The sequence below is a fragment of the Drosophila nasuta genome, chromosome 2R (assembly GCF_023558535.2).
Source record: "Drosophila nasuta strain 15112-1781.00 chromosome 2R, ASM2355853v1, whole genome shotgun sequence".
In the NCBI taxonomy this organism is placed as follows: domain Eukaryota; kingdom Metazoa; phylum Arthropoda; class Insecta; order Diptera; family Drosophilidae; genus Drosophila; species Drosophila nasuta.
In genome coordinates, this window is record NC_083456.1 from 14320212 (window position 1) to 14346140 (window position 25929).

The 25929-nt window shown below is 42.0% G+C and overlaps 7 protein-coding genes across 7 annotated transcripts; 5 read left to right on the forward strand and 2 right to left on the reverse strand.

Annotated features, from left to right (window-relative positions):
* Positions 1–993: 993 nt before the first annotated feature.
* LOC132787091 (uncharacterized) lies at positions 994–2143 on the forward strand. Its single transcript, XM_060793985.1, has 2 exons — positions 994–1489; positions 1545–2143. The coding sequence occupies exons 1-2, from the start codon at positions 1009–1011 to the stop codon at positions 2141–2143; spliced, it is 1080 nt and encodes a 359-aa protein (XP_060649968.1). The 5' UTR covers positions 994–1008.
* Positions 2144–2623: 480 nt separating this feature from the next.
* LOC132784211 (uncharacterized) lies at positions 2624–3983 on the forward strand. Its single transcript, XM_060789657.1, has 3 exons — positions 2624–3020; positions 3403–3554; positions 3645–3983. The coding sequence occupies exons 1-3, from the start codon at positions 2624–2626 to the stop codon at positions 3981–3983; spliced, it is 888 nt and encodes a 295-aa protein (XP_060645640.1).
* LOC132786338 (uncharacterized) lies at positions 3923–5187 on the reverse strand. The gene is given in 2 exon segments (XM_060792846.1): positions 3923–4384; positions 4386–5187. Coding segments are annotated over 2 exon segments (957 nt in total). The 5' UTR covers positions 5073–5187; the 3' UTR covers positions 3923–4114.
* A 7816-nt stretch (positions 5188–13003) lies between these two features.
* On the forward strand, positions 13004–16766 carry LOC132786796 (uncharacterized). The gene is made up of 2 exons (XM_060793452.1): positions 13004–13719; positions 15514–16766. Exons 1-2 carry the CDS (start codon positions 13233–13235, stop codon positions 15942–15944), a joined length of 918 nt encoding a protein of 305 aa, XP_060649435.1. The 5' UTR covers positions 13004–13232; the 3' UTR covers positions 15945–16766.
* A 1122-nt stretch (positions 16767–17888) lies between these two features.
* On the reverse strand, positions 17889–18711 carry LOC132785931 (uncharacterized). The gene is made up of 2 exons (XM_060792262.1): positions 18606–18711; positions 17889–18511 (listed from the first exon to the last, which is right to left on the reverse strand). Exons 1-2 carry the CDS (start codon positions 18609–18611, stop codon positions 17924–17926), a joined length of 594 nt encoding a protein of 197 aa, XP_060648245.1. The 5' UTR covers positions 18612–18711; the 3' UTR covers positions 17889–17923.
* Positions 18712–20351: 1640 nt separating this feature from the next.
* On the forward strand, positions 20352–22874 carry LOC132786500 (uncharacterized). The gene is made up of 2 exons (XM_060793040.1): positions 20352–21989; positions 22155–22874. Exons 1-2 carry the CDS (start codon positions 21203–21205, stop codon positions 22493–22495), a joined length of 1128 nt encoding a protein of 375 aa, XP_060649023.1. The 5' UTR covers positions 20352–21202; the 3' UTR covers positions 22496–22874.
* Positions 22875–24401: 1527 nt separating this feature from the next.
* Positions 24402–25193, forward strand: LOC132787238 (uncharacterized). The gene is made up of 2 exons (XM_060794169.1): positions 24402–24673; positions 24728–25193. Exons 1-2 carry the CDS (start codon positions 24415–24417, stop codon positions 25120–25122), a joined length of 654 nt encoding a protein of 217 aa, XP_060650152.1. The 5' UTR covers positions 24402–24414; the 3' UTR covers positions 25123–25193.
* Positions 25194–25929: the final 736 nt, after the last annotated feature.

Here is a 25929-nt window from a genome sequence, read left to right on the forward strand (position 1 = left end):
CAACTTTTGTAACAGTTTCAAATGACAGAAAACTTTGTTAGTTACCACAAATTAAGCCCAAAAATGTAATACCAAAGACGTCGCCCACAAATTGGCCTAAGAGGAAAGTAAGTGTGAGAAGGGTTTGTTGCTAAAACTTGCACTTGGTCCTTTGGCCCTTGACTGTCGAGTTTTATTAGCCCAATATACAAAAGTTTCTTTTACCCTCTCTAGTTTGGGGCGGGCCAAACGAAAGTGTCTAACGGTTTTAGATAGTCCCAAACTCTTCGTTTTAAAGAGTGTGTACAACTGCGCTTCAATTGACGTGCTGGCAACTCCAATCTCTGAGTCACTTTAATTATTTTCCGCCTGAAAGTATGCAAATATTTTTCAGCTCCAGCAATTTAGAGTTGGCCAGTTTGATGTGGGAATAAATTCCAAAATAAATTTAATATTTAAATTTATTTAAAGTCTAATAAAACTTCAACTTGTTTTGTATACTGTTAAATATTATAAAGAAAACATTATCGCGTTTTTAAAAGTAAACAAATCATTTGGTGTTAATTGGCAGCAGTTTACCTCAAAGTTAATATACTTAGCAGTCGTTTATTTGATGGCGCTGATACTTGTATTTGTAATTTTTTAAATTAGTGAACTGTCGACCTATTTCATAATTTTCCTGGAACAACAATGGCTCATTACGTAAACGCAGACCGAAGATGTGCGAAAAAGTATTGCTCACGAGTCACCACAGTGGGTCGCCAGCCATAAGCCATAAGCGTGTGCACTGACCATGACCATGATGCTGACTGCGGCAGCTACAAGCGGCTGTTTTAGTGGCAGCTACTTGGCGTTGATGTACAACAATTTCCGTTATTGGGCCATGGCGGCATTACATGTGCAAAAAGTGAACTGAAGTCGAGCAGATTTGGCCAAAATGAGTTGATTATTGTATAACGAGCTACTATATAAACCAAAGGGTCAGCTGGCCAGCAGGCTTAGTTCATCAGTGTAGCCCAAGAGCATAGGATGTCGTGGATCGTGGAGACAAGTCTGCTACTCATCAGCGTGGTGCACTTTCAATGCATCGAAGGCAGCGATCTTTCACATGTTAGCAAAGAGGAACTGCAGCACTTCAAGCAGTGTGTGCGTGGATCACAACGTTCCAAATTAAGCGAATGTATCGGCCGATCTGCATTGAATTTCATACAACGATTTGAGGAGCGAGAGAATGTTACATTTGTGGATGACTTTGTGGCAGTCAAAAGCGAGACAGCAGCAAGTCGTTCGCTGGTTAATGTGTTGGATACAGATCCCGTGGATTTTCGCGGTATACTCGAGAATGCGGGCGCTGTGATGGGACAGCGTAGCTTGGAGTGGCACATGGATGCTCTGTATCCAGGACTTATGTTCAAAATCGGGCCCACAGCTGATGCCAACAGTGTGGCAGAGTTTGTGCTGGACAATGGGGCACACGATGAGCGACAATTTGGCCTCGAGGAGGGCACAGGTGAGCTGTCTATGCAAATATCCCAAATAAACTCTAATCGAATTGATGCCCTCAGGTCGCTTGCTGGCTAAACAATACCTTTTGCCGTTTCTGCTGGGATTAAAATTCAATTTGGTTGCACTGGTGCCGCTGCTATTTGCTGGCATTTGTCTACTGCTTAAGAAGTCACTATTTCTGGCCAAGCTAGCCATATATGTGAGCAGCTTCTTGGGCTTAGGCGGAGTGCTGGGATCACTTGGTGGCCTAGGAGGTGGCTTTGGTGGTGGAGGAGGCTTTGGTAGCTTTAGTGGCGCCAACTTTGGCTATGGCGGCGCCTTCGCTGCTCATCGTCCAATTGGCCACTTTCCTGGCAAAACTACAGTCTTTGGCGGTGGCGATGAATTGCATCATCAGTACAATGTACATGAACCACAGCCGTATAAACGCAGTGATCGCAAAGTGCGTTTCGAGCAGCCACGTGAAGAAGCTGCCGCATCGCCTATGGCCAAGAAACATCTCTCCGATGACCGCTTCTATGACTATGAAAAGCAGCATCGACAGACCAAGCATCTGGAGGACACCATTAGTTCGGCGGACAGCTTGGTGCGCAACTTCCAAGATACATCGACGGGCAACATGAATGGCTGGCAGATTGTCGATGTGCGATCGCTATGAGAAGAGTATTAGCATTAAGACTTATTCGTATTTATTTTATATTGTCGTTCTTTTAGCTCAATTAGTTAAGTTATAATTAGGCAAACATAAAGTTTGGCAAACGTTTTAAGCGCTTTCCAAAAAAACGAAAGTTTGTTTATGCAAAACTCGAAAATCACTCAGCGGCCAAAAGACGTTTTAAGGTTCAGTAAGCAGGCTGTCAAGAGCTCTAAATCGGGTCGACTTCCAAGGGGGTCCACCGCTTGAAAGACTTTCCGTAAAACTTTTCTTATTAGATTCCTATCAAGAGCGCTTTTTGCTGTGTCGCGCTTTGACAAGCCATTTAATTGTTAGCATAGCATAGCGTTGACTTCTGACGTCACATTTTGCTGCTGCTCTCGCTTCACATAGTATAAATAAGCTAGCTTAGGGTCTATCCAGGTTATTTGAAGTTTGACGGGCTATCGGTGACTTTCCAAAAAGAACGAAAATATTGTTAAAATGCGGCGGCAACTGTTCGTGTTCTTGCTGCATTGGCAGTGGCTCGTGCCAAGCTGTCAGACGCTAGCAATTAATCAGGAAAATTCTGTGTGGAGTCCACGAAGTCTGGGTCGCGTATTGCAGCATTGTTTGAGCGGCGTGCAGAAGTGGCAATGTCTGGGCACAGAGAGTGAACGATTGCTGGATGCTGCCACATTGGACAACAGCACCTGGCATCTGAGCGAGTATCTGAGCATTGAGCCACAGCAGTCAGCAAATGCTACGCAGAATGCACGAACGATGAAAGGATTCGCTGGAAAACTGCTGCAGTTGGCACAAGGACGTGCTTTGCGTATGCGTTTGCCCAGACAGATAACCATCTCGAATGCCATCGATGAGTTTGGGGATGTGGATCAAGGTACAGTTGCTACTATCATAGATGATAAAGTGGATAAAATATTGGCAGGCTTTGGTAGTTTCGATGTGCAAGCAACAGCGACAGATAATAAGGATAAAGATAAAGATAAGGATAAGCAGAAGATAAAGAAGAAGAAGAAGAAAAAGAAAAAAAAGAAAGATAAGGATAAGGATAAAGGGAAAAAGAAGAAAAAGAAAAAGAAGAAAAAAGACAAGGATAAGAAAAAGAAAAAGAAAACTAAAACAAAGACAAAGAAAAAGAAAAAACAAAAGCAGAAGAAAGATAAAGGTAAATTTAAAAAGAAAAGCAATATGAAGATGGAGGGAGAAGAATGATAAGAAGAAACTGAAAAATAAATGCAAAAACTTTTTGCACAAAACAGGTCGCAAGAAGAAGGACAAGGATAAGCACATGGCCATGATGGGCGGAATGATAATGCTGGCTACATTCGCACAAATGTTCCTCGGCAAGGTGATTCTCATCGCTGGCTCAGCCTTCATTATGGCCAAAATAGCGCTGCTCATATCATTGCTGGTGAGTCAAATAAAAGCAAACTGCAATGCTGTCGTAAATATGGTTTCATGACATGGACAACAACTATGGCGCTATGCATCTTCTTTGCAGGGCAGTCTAAAAAAGGGTACGACTGGTCACAGTGGTAGCTCGGATCATGTGATAGTCACCAACTCGGGCTCCAGTTCCGGCCACAGTCACGAGAGCGGCTGGCATCGCAGCATGCCTACCAACAGCTATAGCCCCGCCCAGCTGGAGATGCCCACCGAGGACGCGAGTCATGGCCAGGATCAGGCCTATTATGCCTACGAAACGGAACAACTGAATCGTCGACACTTGGCTGCGGCAACAACAACAAATACACAAGAGGCAGCAGCCATATTGCCAATGCGTGGTTTTTCTCTAGCTTTATGTATTTCAGCGGTAAAAAAATACTCGTATCTACGGTAACTAAACTTACACAACTAGGATTATAGTCAACAAATGTAAATACAATTGCAATTTGCAGACACAATTGAAACTAAGTAAACAAATCTTTTGATTCTTTGGTTTTGCTTTAGATGCAACGCCAATTTTGATCGTTACACCTTGGCGGCAGCAGCGGCAAGCGAGGCGGCAGCTGAGGCAACACCTCCACCGCCACCGCCCTGTGGCATCCAAGCGTGATAAGCCTTATCCTGCATCATCATTTCGTCATCGATGCTGCGATGATACGAGCCGCCATCGTGGCCACCGCTATCGTACTCCCCTTGATGGCTCGACGAATAGGTGTGACTCTGCTGCACTTGCGGATGCTTAACAATCTCATATGTTGTCTTCTCGCCGCCATCGTGACTGACTAGTTTTTTTAAGGCCAATGATGGCGCTGATGATTAGCGCTATTTTACCCACAATCAGGGCCTTGCCAGCCACAATGGCAATTGAGTGATAGGCCATCTTCAGTATTGCAGTCTTGAGCAGCACGGCTGCAATGAAAGGTCCCAGATACTTTTTGTCATCCTTCTTCTTGCGTCCCTCGCTGTCCACCCTCGTTTCGCCGGGCATAAAATAACCCCAAAGAAGCTGCAACCAATCCTGGCTGTTGCGTTCGCCGAAACGCATAAGACGTGGCAGATTCACCTGCAGTTGATGGCTGTGCAGGAAGTTGAGAAAACGCTCCAACAGCAATGCGTCTAAACTCTTGCTTGACATGTGCTCTAGATCACGATTATTTAGCTGACTCTCGGCAATGCTGGCGCGTCCTGTGCGTGAATCTTCGGCACTTGAGCGCCTCACTAAATTAACGCCATCCACAATGCTGAGCTGGTGCACTTTAAGTGCTCGGCCAAGGAGTCGAGCGCCTTGCAACTTGCAACACCAAAAAATATCATCGCTGTCCGTACACTGAGCATACACATGACGCACTGTTCGCAATAAACCACTCTCTCCAATGTTAGTTGTAATGTTATTGTTATTGTTCAGTTCCAAGGCCCAACTTGGTCGCTGAGCATAGATTGCAGCTAAGAGCAGCGCTATGAGCAAACTCAGGCGCGTATCCATATTTTCTGTGCTATCCTTTTACTTGCAATTCTCGAATTCTATTCCTTTGGGCTCTTATTCTTGATAGACATGCGACGTGCAAACTCACTTAGACAACTGATCTTGTGCGGCGGGCTGTTCATCAAATTTATACACTTCACCTTGCCACAATTAGCCAGGCAGCCGTTGCATCCAGTTTTGCTTTTGCTTGATGCCAATGCCGATGCCGCTACAGTTGCTGTTGTTATTGCCATTTGCCGGTGGCTATTCAGAGCGTAATATGCATGTTAGATGCATCTCTGGATCTCTGTTAAATCTTGCGGCTATGCCCGCAAAGCTTCGTTGCAGATTTAGTGCAATTGGCAAGCCAGCAAGCGGCTAGTCAATTTCATTGCTCATTGTCGTAATTAGCAAGTCTTTGCAATTATTTCAATCTTTGCTTGGTTTTTTTTTATTACTGCTCTGATCTGCACTGTTGCTGACTGCTCGCTGCTCACTACTGACTACTTAATGATATCTTTGCTCTGACGCCCACTTTCATCTGCAGCCTGTAAAGATTTAGCCAAGACACACAGACACATGTATGAACAGACATAAAAATAATAGAAAAAACATGAAAACAACACTTAAACACGCTGCTTCCATGGTCTTTTCTTTTATTGTCTTGCATTTGATTGGGACACGCAAAGATTTTGGCACACATTTTAGATACGCTGCAAAGAAAACGAAATGAACAACACCACTGCACTTGAAGTAATTTTTGCAGCTAGAATTGCTGATGGAAAATTGTCGCTTGCGATGGAAAAGTTAATGAAAGTGCAGCTGTGTCGCTGAAAGGCATGTCATGACTATTTATTTTGTACATATTGTATCCTGGAGTGATGATTTCTACCTTTTACAATAAAATATTTCTATTTCTTCTTCTATGAAGCATTATTTATTTACTTTTGAGCTAAAGACTTATGTGTATGTCTTTAACAATTAAATAAATATAACCAGTAAAACAACAACTTATGTGTACGTCTTTAACAATTAAATAAGTATAGCCAGTAAAACAATTAACAGACTTCACCAAAATGCGCATGCAAATATATACTGACGAATAAATTAAGACATGAAGTCAAAAAAATAAAAACAGTTTAATAGTCCGTTGAAATTACATAAACGAAATATTTTGCTAGCATACTTTTAGGCTGCTTATAAAATGCCGCAGCAGACAGCAATTGTCAGCGAACTCTGCTAAGCCAGCCAACGTTGAAATTTATCTTTTCAAGCTTTGAATTGTTTAATTGAATTTTTAGTTCAGCAACTAGCTTTATGATTGAATTTTTATTATTTTACATAAATTGATGCCTCATTAAGAGGGAAACTACTAAAAATTATTTGTGCGGTTAATGGGAAAGTGAAGAATTTCTATAAAGAGTTTTTTGAAAGGTCCATTCATTACTCATTCTACATTTTGGATAGGCAAACTAAACAGATGTGTGAAGCAGATGGGAAATTCAGCCGCATAATCCGCAAGCGATAATTTATGTTAATTTAGTTGAGCTCACACGCAATCGCTATGCAACTTTCGCATTGGAAGTCGCTGTTGCTCATCCACTGTTTTTCATCTAATCATAGATGCAGCAGTAGAAGCCAGTAACAGCAGCCACAGCAGCAGCAAAGTTGGCCAATTTGCTGTAATTGCCATTTGCGTTAACACAAAAGCAAACAAAACGCTTAGCAGCTTGTCTGACGATCAATGGCAATTGCAGCGCCAAGGAACAAAAGAGTTAAGCAACGAACTTGCCAAGATCGGCACGAAACTTTTACCCAACTCAGTTGCCATTGATTTTATTTAGTTTCTGTGCCGACCAGAATACGTTTGTTCCTTCGTTCGCTTGATCGTACATTATGTGGGCTTCCAGTCTGGGAACATTGGCATTCAGCATTCGACCGAGACAATTGCATAAAAGGAAAAGCCACGTTCGTCTGTTATTTATTTTTTGGGTTTTCGCTAACAAATTTTTCACTTTCACTTTGTGTTGACATCAGAGGAGCCCCCGCAAAAAACGAAAACAAAGACTCTGCAACTTTGCTACTTTTGGCTACTCAATGCGGGTGTCGGGTATCGGGTGTCGAGCTTCGAGCTGCCGAGAGCTATTGCACAGGTTGGGGATCACAATGGTTTCAGGTGACCGCCGAGCTCTGCAGTGCGGCTTTTGCTTAGCAGCTTGTCTGCAATGTTCAATCAAATTAAGCGCCGTTGGCCAATTACGTTTCACTTTGACCCTGGCGTTTGATGAACTGCACTCCGCGGCGTGGAAAGCCCGACCGTGACTGACTCACAGCCTGTGACTAACTTCCCCCAGTGATGAATTTATTATATGGTTAGGCCATGCTGTCAACAAAAATTTCTCGCTTTGTTTGTTTTCACAAACAATTTTCTTTCAATTCAATTTAATGTAAATATTATGCTTAGATTTACATGTTGCCAGTGTAAGTACAACAAATCTGTCTGTGTATGTATTATTATTTTTTTTTAGAAGAAAATTCTGGCTCCACATTTAAATTTCACTTCCCAAGTTTTGCACCCTCGGTGCAGGGCTTAGCTTTTGGGTTTCACCGGAATAAATTGCGGCGCCCTGCTGTGGGCGTTTTTTTTTTTCGTTTTGTGATAGCTATTTCTGTCCTTGGCCAGAAGCAGATCCACCAACGTTATGCCACATTTGAACAATTTTTAAATCAGGCTCGCGCATTATTCAATTTAAGTGACTGATTGCGTTATACGTAAGCAGAGACTATTGAAGCGCGTTTAAATTTCGCCAAAAGTATTTGCGGAGAAATTCAACTGCCTGTGAGTAGACGCGCTGCTAAGACATGCAAAGTTCAATGTTAAATGTCAATCAATATGACCAAATGTGAAAGACCTGCCGTGTGGACCTGCTCATCAATCAGCGATGAGATGCCAGGCAGCCTATCCGCCGGGTATGGCAAGAGAAAATAGTTTTAAGGCAGCCCAAAACACATTACTGCATTGCATGAAATTTTCACTGCAAACTGAATTTGATGTCTTTGACATAGACTGTGCTGCTCAACCTTTCTCTGTCTATTGCTCTGCAACGAAGGTTGGCAAATAATGTTTCATTTTATTGTGAGTATAATACGCAAAGCTTCTAGTTTCATATCCTCGGAATGTAGAACGGCAGCAGCAGCAGCAGCAACAGATGATGACAAAAGACATGGCCGCATTTTCACAATTGTTATGAACGAGTGTTTGCCCAGCCAAACAACCAAATCTCACTTGAGGAATTGTCGCAAATAAGTAACAATTTAAATATGATTTTGGGTTTTGGACGCCTGTGTCTGGGGCATTAGAAGGGCTTATGAGTAGACTTGCTGTGGCGACCGACTGTTCGGTCACCTTGACAAATGATGCAGCTTTAACCCATTGTCGGCCCTAAATCTAACCCGTGATGCCCCTGGTTTTTTGTTTTTTTTTTGGTTATTTGTGTGCATGCCTTGAGTTCAATGGACGAACGGGCGAACAGCCACCCGTGGATGATAAATTGAAACACTGGCGAACGTGACAGTGGCCAAAAAAGTGAAAGCATCTGCAGAAAGAGTGAAACCGGCCGCCAAGGAAGAGCAGCCAGGCAGCCAGGCAACCAGGCAACGAGGCGGCTTCAACCTTTTGGCAATGCAGCCGTCATTGCCTTGGCCTCGACATTGCCTCGGCTTGTGGATAAGGCTTCAGCAGTACAGCCACAATAATTTTTTGACTTTTTGGAGAGTTCATTGCACAGTTTGTTGCATGTCAATATGCTGCCAAGGCTTGAGAGTTAAACATCCAAGCCAACAATTACAAGTGCCAAAGGCTTGCAATAGATTTTTGGTTTTCTTTCGTTTTGTTTTCATTTTCGTTTTCGTCTTTGGAGAAGAGTCTTTATCTTTGCGGTTAGCAAGTGGTTAATACTCGATGGAATCGTATTGTGGTAATGACTTTTCTAGTTGCTGAGTTACTACTTGTCTGTAGTAAACATTTGCCAAAGTCGATTGTCTGGTCTGCGTTTCCCAGCTTCACTAGTCCGGGTCAAGTGCCCAGGGGCACAATCTGCGCATGGATTTTAATTGTTACTTTCAGCATTTTAATTTAATCGCCTTAATTAGTGGGGCCAAGCGGAGCGTTGTGGCCCAAAGGTTGCTCGACCATTACGCACTTTCGTGCCGTAAATGCGACACTTGAGAATCTAATTACGATTCACGCACAAGTCAACGCATGCCTCATCTCTCTTGTATCTTGTCTCTCGGCACATGCGACAGATCACAGATCAGTGACCAACTATGAGATTTTCACCAAAAGAAAGCAAAAGCGACGCACTATAATTAATTGACGCAATAAGACAAATAAATTTACTTTGACACTTGGCGCCATTTAACTCTCACTATTCACGTTTTTCCAGCTGCAACTATTTGAGTTTGTTTACGCTGTTTTTCTTTTTATTCTTTTGTCAAATCTGCAAATTGGCCAAATGCTTAAGCGAATCGTGAGCAGATTAAATGAAAAATGGCCGCATACCTCATCCACATCATCAGCATCAGCATCATCCCCATGTGTTGACACAATTTGTGACTGCCACATCCGGTGGAGCTGAAAGTTGGCAGCTTATCGTGCCTCAGCTTGCAGCTCATCTCTGCTGGTTTGCATATAAAAGCTAATTAGTGTGAGATTTGTGCGGCTGTCTAGCGGCAAGCTTTGATTAGCTTAATGTGGCATCAAACCAGATGACAAGCAGTCAGGTAGACCAAATTTCCGATGATGCACTTATCACTAGTATATAGAGTTGTATCTAGGTGGAAAGTTAACCACGATCCCAATTGACTGATATATTTCAATGCCAACAATGTTATTAAGACCATGAGAGCATCTAAATTAAACAGAAACAAAAGCAACAACAGCAAGAAAATAAACACAAAGTTTCACTTTCTTTTGTTTCGTGAAAATTGCAATTTTTATTGCACTTGGGCTGCTTAACTGAACGCCCGCATGAAATAGAAAGTTATAAAATGTTTATACATCTAACATAGAAGTATGTTTGTGTGTGTGTAGACACCAATACACCCATAAAAACGCTGTGTACAGGTTCTAAAAACTGAAAGTTAAGCGAGGGTTAAGCAGCCAAAGGTTTTTGCACTTGGCGGCCAACTGAAGTATTTAAAAAGAATTTAGAACAGTTTATTTACTTTCTCTGCTGGAAAATGAAAAACTTCACACACATAAAAGCCGCACTGCGGCTGCTAAAGTTGTTGTTGTTTTTAATGTTGTTATTGTCAATGTTGTTGCTGTTGTTGTTGATGTTGACGCCGTGGCTGTTGGTGTCTCAGTGTTTGCTGTTTATTAAATCGCAATGCTGGTTTATTTTTAACGTTACCACAATGAAATTGTTTTTATGGCTGTTACTGTTGCTGCGCTGCTTTATTTTGTTTTGGTCTCTACCACAAAATGGCACAGAAAAACTTTGAAAAATCTCTTGGCTCTCCGAAAGAAAAGTGCAAGGCGTGTCACCACCAGCTGCCTGATGGTTGCTGCCGTATGGAGGAATGTGGATAGCGGGTGTCGGCAATGGGGAACAGACAATGTTGACTCTCTGTAGAGCTGGCTGGAACCGCTGCTTGGCCTTGCCCATGGAAATAACAACGTCTACGCGACGCTGTTTGTGGCAGACACAATTGCAGTTGGTTCACAACGCGCAGCATTTTATCGGGCGATAGATATTGCCTTCGACATTCCCATGTACAAAATGCATTTATGAGCGTGTTAGGCAACGTCTTTGGTCCACGGATGCGGATATACAAGTAGTTAAACTCGACAGCTGCTGCACCCGCATTACAACGAGACATATCAATAGGGTCCCAGGGTCCTATTGTAAGCAATGCGAGCAAGAAGAAATACGTGATGGACACTTTGACGGCTGCAGCTGGTTGTATTATTATCTCCATGTGCAGCAAACAACAAATAAACAATGAGCTGCATAAATTGAACGGAAGGGCGAGCTTTTTTTCATCGTATACTCGTATTTTCATTAAACGTCAGACATGCAATAGTTTTGATCTGCTCTTTTGAGAATAATACATTTTTGATGCTTACGCCATGCTGTGAGAATTTCATATTTCAACCAAACAATAGAGTTTGAATAAAATTGTGATAGCGGCGAAGATAAAGAAAACAGGCTAGACAACCAAATAAAACTATTTACAATTGTTAGATTCTTATTTCTGACAACAATTGTTAAATATTGAAATTTCTATTATGTCTTATTTATAGCCAAAAGTATATTTTAAAGTGTCAGGTCAACCCCTTAAGACAGAGATAATCAAAAGTAATGTGTTCGCCATTCACTTATATTGCCATAAAGATAATAAAAATGGATTGCAGCTCACAAATCGATGCAAATCGTAGGCTTTTACGTCGTATGGCCTTATATTGATGCATTTGCGGCTATTTAGTGAAAGTGTGGTGAAAAATGAGGCGGACAATTTGAAAATCAGTAGCCCAGAAGGCGACAGAAAAATGATTTAGACAAGTGCCGACATTACATGGCTGTAGAGGCAAGGGCAATGCTGGATAACAAGTAGCCGACACGAAAGCCATTAGTCAGCGATCTGTGTAGTCGCAATGGGGTTTTAAGTTTGCAACTTTATTAGTCGAAAATGAGTTGGGCCACACACAAAAAAGTTGGCCTGAGCTAATCCCTTTTTTATGTAGCCGAAGACTCGGCACGACACCTGCCCCATAAAACAGCCATTGGCAACTGAGTGAGCGAAAGCACTAGGAAAGAATCCAGAAAATTTATTTATTTCCGCTGGTATTTTTTTGGGGGAAAAGTTTTTACAGCCATAGAGTAAAGCCACAGTTATGCGGCCTTTGCGGCAGCTTTCCTGCTTTCGCCTGCCTGCCTGCCTGAATGTCTGACTGTTCATTTGTGGCGTATGCACAGGCACGTTCTACCAGATACATGGTTAGATACGAATGCTGGTTCATGCATAAAACACAGCAGCAGAAGTTAAGGCAGCATCTACAGGCTTGGCAAAACCATTGAGGCAACCAAACGTGGGACGCCAGCAATTTACGTTTTGTGGCAGCAACACCAGCAACTGCAGCAGCAGCAAGTCATTGGCCTGGCCACTTGGTCTGGCTCTAATAGATGCATATCATAGTTTCTGCCTACTTGAAAAGCCCTTGATTGCAATGGCCATCAGACAGTCGATACTCTCTAATAGAAGTGAGTTTTCTTTAGTGTTGTCTGAAGTGTTGGCTGACGATGTTTTCTTGCTGTTGATGGTGATGGTTATATATGTTGATGTTGCCACCCCCATAAGTAAATTTGCATATTAAAATTGAGTTGCAAATTGGATGCTTAAGAGACCGATAAATACTTTCTTTATAGTTGAGTTGGGCTGCGGTAGAAATGCGAGGCAAAAATTGTTAAATACCAAAATTGAAACTAAAGTGTCGACAACGAGCAACTTCCAACGTGCATCGGTAATGGCAATGGCAATGGCAACTAAAACGGCAGCCAGTTTGGGAAAAATGGTCAAAAGCCAAACACCTACCCGAGCAACAAAATCAGCAAATATATTTGGTCATAAACAACGAAAGCTGTGTGTGCAAAAAACAAACCAAAACAAAAACTAAAAACTTAAAACATGTTGCAGCCTATGTCTAATGCTGCTTGTCTCATTTCAGGCGGCTCAATGATCATTAAAGCAGTAACAGCAGCAAGCACAACAGCAGCAGCAGCGGCAGCAACAGCAACAACATTAACAGACCTTGTGGAAATTGAGGCAACAACACGAAGCCGAAGCCGAACTCAACATCGGGTTACGACTCGCGGGCTCTGAGCACGAAGAAAATCAAATTGTGATTAAGTTGACGGGCCGAAAGAAAGGTCTATAAAAGAATAAAGCGCGCCAAGGCTAGACATCAGTTTGATTTAAACTTGCAGGCAGTGCAAGACGTGTGCCGCCATCATCAAGCCAACCAGATCACCAGAGCTCATTGCCAGTATCAAGGATTAGTCCGGACAACTGACGTGTGTGTGTGTGTGTGACGACGCGTGTGTGTTTATGATATTGTGAGTGTGTGTGCAAATCTAAGTGCGTTCAATACACCAAAAAAGGAAAAAATCGAAAAACAAAATGACATTGAAACAAAAGCATGTTCGAGCTCAAGCTGTGAGCCTGCTGTTCATCTTAACAACACTCTGTCTAGCCGGCAATGGCGATGCGGCCACCGAGCAGCTAAACAATGTGATGCCTGGCGGCAATCAAAATGCCGGCGCAAGGACCTTGCTGCGTGTCTACGACGAATGCAATCGGGCCGAGAGTGGTTTTACGCCATGTCTGAAAAAGAAGGCCATCTCGTTTATAGACCGCATTGCGCCCATCGATGCGATTAACGTGGCTGATGGCATTAAACTGATGCGCCTAGAGTCTGCGCCACGCCCACCTGCCTATAGCGAGAACGAACTGGAATCGACGCTGGCACGCTCCTCGGGCACCGATCGCGATACAAAACTAACAAACATGCTAATTGAGCGCTTAAGCTATTTCTTCAATGGCCACTCGCTGCAAGTTAGCTTCCCGAAATTGACTTCCGACGAGATTGGACGCGGCCTAGAGGAAGGTAAGCAACAAACACAAACACTCGTTGCAGACAAAAGCGTTATAATTGCAGTTACGTTAGGTTGCAAGCAAGCACCGCTAAATGCATGCATTGCGCGTGACAGTGACATAATTTTGCCCCACTTGCCACGGGCTGTTTGTTGCCTGCTGTCTCAGATGCTGCTGGTGTTGCTGCTTGGTGTCTGTTACCTCGTAATTGGGGCACCATCCGCTAGTTATTAGAGCCAAGATATGTATGTACGTATTGCATAGTTCTGCCTCTTAATTGTGTAGCTGGCAATGACATTGGCAAGCTAGCAGCTTGAAGCCTGGCCCATTTCCTTGGCAATTGCTTGCTCTTGCAGTTTGGCATATCATCTTTGCATTGTGTGTGTGTACGTGCGCTTATAAGTGAGGGAAATTCTTTGCTTTGGGAAAATGTGCAATTGTTTTTGTGGCACACACACAAAACACACGAAACTTGTTCTCCAAGCTTACGATGACCTAAAAAATCTGAACAACAACAACTACGAAAAAAGAACAAAACCAAAACATGAAAAACACAACACGATGACGAAAAATTGTCATGCCAAAACTTCATGTTGGCCAGCATAAAAATGTTAAATTTATGCACCCAACTCAAGACGAATTTCAAATGCCCTTTGAGAAAACAGATCAGCAGACGAAGTAGAAGTGTATTGAAAAGTGTATCTTTGACAATTTTGTATTTATTTAAATGTTTCAGCAATGTTGTAAAATGCTCGAGCCAAGAATTGCCTACTAAAATAATATTGTTTTTGCGTGAGTAAATATACATGAAGAGAACGCCGCATTCAGTGGCAAAAGGTACTTGTGAAAATGCCTTCATCCCCCCCTTTTGTTAACTTAACTGCACGACAACATGACACGGAGTGAGGCTTTAAGATGTCGAGGCATGACCGTGTCGAACGCAATGAAAGTGTGGGCCACGTTTCTCTTGGCTCTCTTTGGCTGCCTGGTGGGCCATGTTAATGACTTCTTGGCTGTCAATGGCTTGCTTGCATCAATTACAATTTTGACACGAGCACTTAAAGCACTTTTTTTTTTTGTAAATTGGCGACAAGCAACAACATTTTCTTGCAATGAAAAGTGAACTTACTTTCACAGCGCATGGTTTGTCTTTTACTTTCAAATCATTGATCAAGATTTTCAATTGATACTCGGACTCGTACTCGTGCTCGCGTATTTTTGTTTCATTTGTTGGCCAACACTTTCCCAATTGCCTGACCATATTTAGCTAATTGCAATTGCCTGCTCCAAAGCTGGTTATTTCGGCTGCGACAACAGCAGCCTTGGGTTGGCCTTACCACCTGCTCAATGAATTTCACCACCAAAATACTAACAAGACAAAATACTATAAAAAGAAAGGTATCCCTGATGGCAGCAAAATGAAAGCCACACACGCTGAAGCCAAATAAAATTCTCACACAGCCTTTGTAACTTGGCAAATAGTCTGGCAAACTTTCACCAGCCAACTTGCAGCTGGAAAATTGTCTAAAGAAAACATCTCCATTGATAGCACGTACTAGACTAAAGACACGCATTCTTCATAATCATAAAGGGACGATGATGAAAGCGTGTGAAAATGAGAAAAAAAATTAAATAAAAGTATGAGTATAGTTATGACTAAGGCTATAATTGTTATAGTTGCTCTTCACTCAATTCTCTGCAGGTTTATGACACAAATTGAAAGTACTTGCGCTCTTTCTGACATGAATTTACAAAGTGTTTTTTTTTTTCATCCTCATTTTTACTCTGCATTTGACTTTTATTGCAGGCCGCGGCAAGATGAAGAAAATGGGCATGATGATGGCCATGATGGTGGCAACAAAACTTATGGGCATGCTGCCCATTGCCATGGGAGCACTCTACATATTGGCGGGCAAGGCGTTAATTATCTCCAAGATTGCACTGCTCTTGGCCGGCATAATTGGACTGAAGAAACTCATGGCCGGCAAGTCATCGGGCGGCAGTTCCGGTTGGTCATCTGGCGGCGGCGGCGGTGGAGGCGGCGGTTGGTCCTCGGGCGGAGGAGGCGGCGGCGGCGGCGGTGGCTGGGACAGACGTTCGTTGACCGAAGCACAGGAGATGGCCTATCGTGCGCACAGCAGGCAGCAAGCAGCACAGCAGCAGCAACAACAGCAGCAGCAGCAACAGTATCAGCAGCCATTGGCGGCGGGACTGCAGCAGACGCAGACAAAGTCATAAGTCAAAGCGCACCCATAAGATACAAAAATTCAAAGTTCATAGCCACGTAGTTGCATTTATCTTGTAGATAAATCACAAATCACAAGCAGACATGAGACAAAGAGACACAGAGACAGACACAAGGAGAAAGATAAGCAAATTGTAATTAGATTTTTCAAGATAATTATCGACGCACTTTTTGCGCTCGCTTTGAGTGACTCTTGATGCGTTTCCGAACGGTTAATTCTGACTCTGAACAACAGTTGCACCTATGGATACATCGCTGGAAATGTATCTGTAACGTGCGTTCACACTGTGCGTTATTAATGATTAGGCACATATGCATTATATAATCGATTACACGAGTATGTGACGCAATCTGTTCCATTCTACCGTCTACCGTTTTACTGTTAACCAACTATCCAGCTATCGACTTTAACTCTGACTGAACTCTATAAGTGCTCTTTGCTTTGCTCTCTATCTGTCTACTATAATTTACAACATTCATACATACACACACAGCACACAGTTCCTGTTACTTTTCAATTATTCATCATTCTTTGTCTAGCAAAGACGCCATCCACGCTCTGCACTCATTTCCAGCTCGCCTTTTTTCATTTTTCATTTCTCTTCGTTTTCCCGCGCACGCACTTCATGTATTTTGATTAAATTTATAGTGAGCTAAGTTCTTCGTCTAACTGTAGTTTAGATTATAATAATTTATTAACATTATTTATTTGATAGTTATAAGCGAGATTCGCATGTAAGCAGCAAAGTTTTCAAGAAACAAAAAAAGTTACAAAAAAATTTACAAATAAAACATTTACGAATCCAAATGTGCACCTCAATTTATTAAACATTTCAAAGGTCATCTTAAAGCTACGTATCCAACATTTAAGGACTCACGTGCGATTCCGCACGGTACTAAAAAATGGCAAACACACATACATACCCACATGTCTGTTTCCTGTATACATATACCAACGTCTATTTCCTTGCCAACGAATGCGCCAAATGCCTTGAGGCCCATATGTTGTCTCTGTCCTCCCACTTCCACATTCAGTTCCAGTTCCAACTCTCATATCTGCCCCATAAACTTCATGGCGTGCCTGCCCTTGGCAATCGTTGGTACTCGTATTTATGTATAAGCACACACACACACAAATAACATATATGTACTATATGGCGTGTCTGTCTGTCTAACTTGATTGTGTGAGATTGAGATTCCCTTGATGCTTTCATATAAATATCACAGATTACTTCACTGACAAGAGTTTATTGTTCCTGTTAGCTTGTTGCAGTCCATAAGCTGGAAGGAACAAGTGATTGGCTTGTTAACTAAATCCAAATGTTACTCCACTTTATGCTGTAAACTAGCTTATTCTCAGCACAAGTCAAATTTGACTCTTATAGCGTATAATTGCCAATTATTTGCATGTGTTGTGTATTCGATACAAATTGATTTATCAACATTTTGGAAATAACTGCAAAGCAAGTTTATCAATCAGGTTACTTAAGTCGAAGAACAAAGCCAGTATTCTTGGTCTGTTTCTTCTTTTGCGGGTTTATTGCAAAACAATGAAATGATCGTAAAATTGTTTTAAATTAAATTATTCAACAACCTAAAATGGTTGACTCATAAATACTCTATTATCTCAAGTTTGTTGTGGTTTTCACTATTATCCTAAAGTTGTGAAATACCACAACACTTAACATATGATTTTATAATTTGTCATTTTGATATATTGCCCCGGAATATGTTTAATTCTCTAACATTTACTGCTGATCAACGATGACAGCTTTTATTTTTTTACAGTTTTAATTAACCCTTTCAAGTCATTTATTTTAAACTGGTTATATAATTTGTTGGAGGTTTAATTGGGTTTTCTTTCCTCAGAAATAAAACACGAAAACAAATTATATTTTTTTTAAAGTTTATTTTAACCTTGAAATAGGAAGAACGGGTTTTATTTTACAATAACATAGAGTGGATTCACAGTTTATTTCTTCCACCAGCCAGACTTGCCGGTTGACCAGCCACCATGGCCATATCCGCCACCATAACCTCCATAGCCGCCAACATTGCCGCCATAGTTGCCACCATAGTTGCCACTGTAGCCACCATAGTTGCCGCCATAACCGCCACCATATCCTCCGCTGGTCGAAGTGGTTGTGATGACCTTGTAGACATCGACACGACCGCCATGGCCGCCTCCATAGCTACCGCCATGACCACCGCCATAGCCACCGCCATAGCCGCCGCCGTATCCACCACTGTATCCACCTCCATATCCGGAGTTGTATCCACCCCCATATCCGCCTCCATATCCGCTATTGTATCCGCCTCCATATCCGCCGCCATAACCACCTCCGTGTCCAGCGTCGATTACTTTAATGACTTGAACTCCACCAGATCCACCGCCATATCCGCCTCCATAGCCGCCACCATAGCCGCCACCATTGGACCAGCCACCGCCGTAGTTGCTGCCACCTCCATAGCCACCACCGCCGCCGCCCTTGAGAAGTCCCAAGAGTCCTGCATTTGCGGTTGCCACAGTTGCGGCCAAAGCCAAGAGACACACGAACAACTGAGCGAGAAAAACAGATTTAAAGTGTTGTGTTCAGTTGGCCTGAAGGACATTAATCCTTTGGCAAAAAGGCATCGTCGGGTCTCAAACTCACTTTCATCTCGTACCGAACGCTGTCAAAGCAGACGTTTAACTAATTCAAATTACCCAAAACGCTTTCAATTTAAGAGCTGATGATACCCCAGCTGTCTTAGCGAATGAATCTGATTAAAAACAAAAGCAACAGCCACATCCCAGGAATAACTAATTTCAAGTCAAGCACATTGACAAAGTGACGCATAAGTTGCTGTTGCTTCTGCTGCAGCAATGTCTCGACGCTGGCAAAAAACAACTCGACATGCTGACTGGAACGGTCTGAATGTTGGTCAGTTTTAGCGTTGCCCCGAAATTGAATTTATTACTTGCATTAGCGTCGCCTTAGGAAGTGTGGGTATTAAACTAGTTCTAGCTGAATTCGTTAATATTGAATTAATTTCAAACATTTCAAATTCAGTTCGAAAGAAGTCAATCTAGTTGGGATCATTCAATAGTGCTCTGGATCCAGTCAGCACAATTGATGATGACCGCTTGTGAGCATCAACAACTCAAATAGACACGTTATTTGTTATTATATTCTCGATTTGATTGTTGCTGCTTAAGTTTGGGGATTTTCTATGTTCTCGAATCAAATTCATATGTATAAACACTTTAATTTATAGGCAACACATAAAGATAGTTGTTCGTTCGGTCAGTGAATTGGCAGAAACTACAAATTTGATTTGAAAAGTAGTCAGACAAAGGGGGGTGTGACCACGTTTAAACACTTCAAACAAAGCGATTGCGCGAATGGTAATAAAAATATTTAAATGAACACATAAAATCCCCAAATGGAGATTCACCTTTGTGTTTGTGCTTTGATGCTCCTCATATTTGTGATCGTTGCGGTTTCTATTGCGGTTGCTGTTGATGTTCATCTGCAACAGGCGCTAATTGCAAACTTGGCAATGAAAGATATGCGAATATTAATTAATGTTACTGTTAATGTCGCGTTTTATCTAATACTGGAATACCTTGTATACCATTATAATCGCATATTTTAAATACTTTACTCCAAATTATGCACACTTACCATAAACATACTTCCCTTAACAACATAGTTAGTAAGCAATAACTGTTAAGTGGTTTTTCATTCACACCTCCTGAGCAGTAATTCACAAGTGCAACGACACCCCAACACTTGCAGTTTCATAAACAGCTAAGCAAACTGGCTTAAGCCAATACTTTCCTACTTTTATAAATTTTCTTGCACTTACTACTTGTCCTCGATTGTCTTCATAAAAAACTTTGCAGATGCTGTTAATTCTGTGGCACGAACTCAATTTTCTTTCCCGTAAGCTGCAAACTCGTTCAGCTTAAAAGTAGGCAACAAAAAATATATAAAAGTGTCACTTGTATTTCTCAAAGCGCTTTGAAGTATGCAGCGTTTTTTCTTGCCGTCAGCAAGGCGCCTGAAAGCGTATGGCAACACTTCCAACGTTGCCGTTTTTAGGCTTAGAGCGAAAAGCAGGCCCAAAAGAAACTTTGAAAATATTGCATGTGGTCTTAAATTTATTGCTAGAATAACTCATAAAGTCAGCGAGCACGCGCAGCTTAAATTTATGCTGTGTTGCACTTGATATGCACAAGCAGATGAATACAACTTAAAAGTGCACTTGGCGAATAACTTCTGTTGTACTGCAAAACTGTTGTTGCAGTGGAAAATTTAGCAGCAACATCTGTGTGGCAAGCTCAGAGCACCAATTATCACGCACGTCGCCCAAAGTACTTCAATAATTTAAACAAGCTCCCAGTCTAATGATCATTGCCATTGGACACACTTTCCACACCAAATTGCCGACCTCAAACTCTTGCAGAGACTTGCTCACTTATATAGAATGATAATGCCAAGAGCAAGTTGCATTTTACTTTGTGGTGAGTTGACAATAGCAACGTCAACGAGCCTGCAACACGCATTGTGGCATAAAAAGTGAAACTGTCAGTAGTGGAAGTACAAGTGTTGAGCGCAGTCACCTGCAAAGAGCCTGTAGAGTTGCTCTACGGAAATACTTTGTGTCCAAATACAATCATTTGCAAACATAATTACTAATTAAAGCAACTACGCTTCAATGGTTATCATCAATTTTGAACTATAACTTATAGATGTGCTTAATCGTGAAGTTTTCCCCTCAATGCAATTCGGAAAACCGCATTCTGGTCAAGTGAATATTGCTTAGAAGTCAATTGATAATTTCGAGAGACATTAACACATAATAGATGGGTGGCAAGTGGCAAGTGGTTTTCCAATCAAGATACGCATGGCCGCGTACCACATTTGTGTAATTGCCAATGTGAGACGTCCTAAAGAAGGTGGCATACGTCGCAGTAAAAGTTAACAACAACAACATTTCTAACCAGCACTCGACTATTTATTCGACTAGCTAGTGGCCACTTTCGGCGAAAGGCCGTAAAATCACTCAAGTGGATCGCCCATAAAAATGTCTAGAGCTGCGAAGAATTTGGTTCACCAAAATCTCTAAGGTTTGGCTCAGTTCAATTCTAAACGGCGAGTGGATTACGTGTGCGTATGCGTGTTTGTATTTCGATTTTGATTTGGGATTCGGTGTGTGTATTTATCAGTGTGTCAAGTGTAAATTGAAAAGGACTTCCGTGAAGATGTGGTATCAACAAATGTTTGTATTCGCCATTTATATACTGATTGCACAGACCAAGGCCGGCAGCGACAGTCGCTTTAATGGAGGCACTTCCGGCCTGCTGGCAACACAGCAGCAACATGAACAACAGCAGCTGCAGGAGTTGAACAATGAACAGCAGCAGCAGCATCAGCAACTCCAAGTGAATCTCAATGCCTGGCAGCCATTGTCGGGCCACAACAATTGGCTTATCCTGCAGGCAACAGCAGCAACATCAATGCAACGACAACAGGAGCAGCAACATCGACTTCCTGTCAATTACTACGCCTACAACCATCGCTATAATCCAAGGTCGACCTCCACAAATGATGTTGCCACTGTTGCCAACGGAAATTACAAACAGGTGCGAGCAAATCTAAACGATAGTCCCAGCTACGTGCTAGCCATAAGCCAGACGATGCGTCGTGGTCTCGGGGTTGAGGAGGTGGCAAATTCGATTGAGAACAGACGACAATTGCCTCCAACAGTTATGAAGGATGTCCAGGAAGTGGATATGCGTGGCACCCCGGAAGTGCGCGATGGCAACAACTTTAAGGCTTTAACGAACGATGTTGATGTTGTTGCTGATGGCAGTGAAAAGCCTGCGGCATCTGTACTTGATATTGACAACTATTTGGCGCCCTTTGAGCAAGCTGTGCTCAAGGTGCGAAACTTTTGCGATACTTTGCGAAGCCTCATCAGCGTCGATAGCGATGTGGAAAGTGAAAACACTGAGGACGAGGAGGATGAGGAGAATAAGGAAGAGCAAGGTGCGTGTGGCTGTCGTGATTCTTAAGAATATTGAATAAGTTCTTTTTCATTACCAATTTTTGCGAGAATACACCGCTTATTTGAATTTCTTCTTTTATGCGCTTCAACGCTCAAAGGTCTGGACATTTAATTAACCACAAGACTGCCAATGCTTTTCCTTGCAGATGCTTCTATAACTTCCAGCAAATTGGATGGCAGAGCGAGAGCATCAATTTCAGCAACATCAAAGGAAGTTCAGGGACGCAACAGTCGTCTGGCCGCTACCTATCAAGGTCGCAAACTTAAAAAGCTTAAAAAGAAAATACAGAAATTGCTGCTACCTCTGCTGTTTGCCTACAAACTGAAGTTTCTGACACTGATACCAGTACTGATTGGTGGTCTAACCCTCCTGGTTGGTACCACCGGCTTGGCCGGATTCTTCTTTGCCCTGTTTACGGCAGTGATGAGTCTGAAGACATCAACAGGTGGTTATGGCAGCAAAGCGATTGTATTAAAGAAAATTTGAAATCCAAACAGATGCCGACGTTTACTTTGAGATTTAGGAGGTAACATGGCTTTGATTGGCCCACTTTGGGTAATAAACGAGTGAATGGCGATTGTATTGATAAGAAGTCGAGCCACCCAGTGAAATTAAGTAATATCGACAAACAGACGACGACCAAAATAAAATTACTTGTCGAAGTTCAGCTACTCTTTAATTTATTTATTTATTATTTTATAAGGTATTTATTTAGTTACAAAACGATTGTTAAGTGCAATTAACACCCATAAGTGTATTTTGTAATATAAAGTAGATCTCTAAAGAAGTTCAAAGATTCGATGGGAAGTTCTCCTTTAGAATTAAGTATTAATTCAGCTTGCATTTATTTTTGAAAATTCATATAACTCTCTACTCTGTAATAAACTACATGCTATAATGTTTAACAAAATAATTATACCAGATGTGTTGGTTAGAGTAATTGCAGCCACAACAACAACGACAACAACCGGATGCCAGAAACCACTTTGGCACCCAAGTGACGTTAAGGGCTTTTAAGTTACCAACGTCTGGTCATGATATCTAACGACAGCTATGTTGGCGTCGACTTTGGTGTTGACGATGCCGATGTCGATGACGTTGGCGTTGGCGTTGACTGCGATTAGAGGTTGAAGCCACGCGCGTTGATTTTAATATGCGTGGACACCCCTTGAAAACAGTTACATACTCGTACTATGATTACAAACTCAGAGATTTCGACAGGTGATTGAAATTATACGAGTATTGGATAAGTTTGTTGTAAGTTTTGCCCCGGATGCATTTTGTTTTCAGTCTTAAAATAGCCATTAACAAAAGCACTTTAAGCATTGTTAATTTTGTTGTTTTGAACAATGAGTTCGGTGGGTGTGTTTAATTCGATTAAACGTAAAATTAATATATGCCCACATAAATTAGTGCAATTTAAATGATTCCAGCTGAAAATTGGAATTTTTCTCATTTTGATAAATATGCTTAACAATTTGGTAATTGGGCGTAGGTGGTAATTAAATGTATATAATTTTGAAACTAATTGAACATCAGAAAAAAATAGATCCAAATAAATTTTCAATTATATTTTCACTAAAGCACTCAGCAACATTTTTGGCAACTAATTAAATTAAGTCGTGCGTCAACAAAATTTCGTTGTGGTTGAATATTGTGATTTCAAATTAAAAGAACAATAGAAATTATGCGAATACAAAGTTCATAATTTTGATGACCATATGAGGGGCGCATGGAAGCAGGTTTGTTTCGGTTTGTCATAAAACAAAAGTTGCATTACAATATGAGAAATGGTTGAGTATTGCAATTGAAACATGTTTTTGGCATAATAAATGAAGCTCTCTTTGACCCTTGGAACGCCACACAAGGAAAATGAAAATTTCAACTGTGATGTCTGCGGTTGGCATTTCTCTACTAAAATGTATTCAGTTGAAATGACAAGTGAACCGCAACGCGCCATGCAAAGTGCTTACCGACGATAATGAAGAGTTTTTACTTGATGATGTCTAAGCCAAAACAGCCACCAACAGCAACAGCAACAACTGCAGTAGTAACAATAGTAACAACAACAACAGTAACAGACAGACAGCAACTGTAAACCGTTTATTAAAGTAGGGAAACTTAATGTGTGTTCACGCTCAAGTAAAACCGAAAAATCGAAAAGCAGAACCAAAGAAAGCAAAAAAAGCGAAAGAGTAGATAGAAATAAACTAAATAGAAAAATTATATGAACACATCATAATAGAACAAAATGCAGTAGTAGCAGCAATCGAGGTAAATGAAACGCATTCGAGTGCATCGATTTACTATGTTCGAGACTTAATCAGATTATTAGCTAGTTAGTTGGCGTGGGCCTGTTTACCGCTCTTCTCAGTTGATTTAGAAGTGCGCTACCGTGTAGAACAATGCTGTTGTCTCGTCTTGTCTTATGTGTGTCCTGTTGCATAGGCCTTGGTCAGGCCTATAGCCTGCCACCTGCAGTGCAACTGGGCGGTGTCGTCGTCGCTGCTGTTGAGCAAAATGCAGCACAAGAGTTGGCTGTGGCAAGGCAGCGCCAAGAACGTGAGTGGCTGGAGCAGACAGCCCAGCAACTAAGCAAATTGCTGCAGAATAAATTGAGCGCTGAGCAAGTGGCCAGTTTCTTGGATACTTGGACAGCCGAAGGTTTGCAGACAACTTTCTAGCCAACAGTCTGTATCATCTTAATTCTCGCTACAGGTCGCGGAAAATATTCCAAGAAGTCCAAGAAGTTGCTGAAGTTGCTCTATCCATTGTTGGGTGCAGCTGTGTTGGCCAAACTCATTTTGTTGCCCTTGATCTTGAAATGGCTAACGGCGCTGTCGGCTTCATCATTTGTTATGAGTAAAATAGCGTTAGCTACGTCGGGTTTGTTGGCATTCAAATCGATGCTATCGAATACGCATGCTCATGATCGCGTCGAGATCGTGCATTCATCGGCGCCAACACTCAAGAGTTATCATGGTGATCTATCGTCAAGTGGCAGTAGTTGGATACCAATGCGGCATCCTTACATACCGCTTGCCATCACAAAGGATGCGGCTTATCGGGTGCCACCATTGAGCACTAAGGAAGTGAATAAGCCATTCCTTTAGAGCCGAGTTGGCAATACAAATGTGTAGAGTGCTAGTGTTAATGTTAGACAATAAGCTAATAAAGCCGCCACATAACTTCAGCTTGAGCTGCGTCGTCAAAAGTTAATTAGCACATGCGAACGTAGTCAAATGATGTTACGTGGACCCAAAAGCCAAAACCGACAATGCGTCAATGAGACAATGCCTCAATGCGTGCACAGAGCCGTTATGCATAAAACGGTTTATTGCGCATGCGCGACAACAAACGTCAGACATCAGACAACCGACGACCGACTGACAGCGGCCAAGACGAACTTCCGCAAGTGCGTGTTGCAATAAAAGGGGGGGCCAACAAAATATGTACGGCTTATGTAAAGGCAAAGTCAATAAACAGGTCGTCACAAATCAATCAGCATGCAGCAGATGCAGTGCTCGGCAATCAGCTGCCAACCATCAACAGCTTGGGTGGCCTCAGTGCACGAGGCAACACCCATTGAAGATTACGCCACACAAATTATGATTAACTCTAAGGGCCATTCTCAGTAATTTCTTGTTGTCTTCTAATTATTATTGCATATTGCAGCATTGAACAAAGAACTGGCAACTAACCAAGTTGTTCCCTTGTGATTTAAGCAAGGGCTGCCACTGAAATGAAGAGACGAGCATGAAGCCGGAGCTGTGGACGCAACTTGGCACGCAAGTGAAAGTTGTAGGGCGCACAGTTTATGGTAAAACACAACTACAATTGCAGGCAGGCAGGTTAACAAAAACACAACAACAGAGAAACAAACAACAACTGCAGAGTGACAACGATGTCGCATGCTAGAC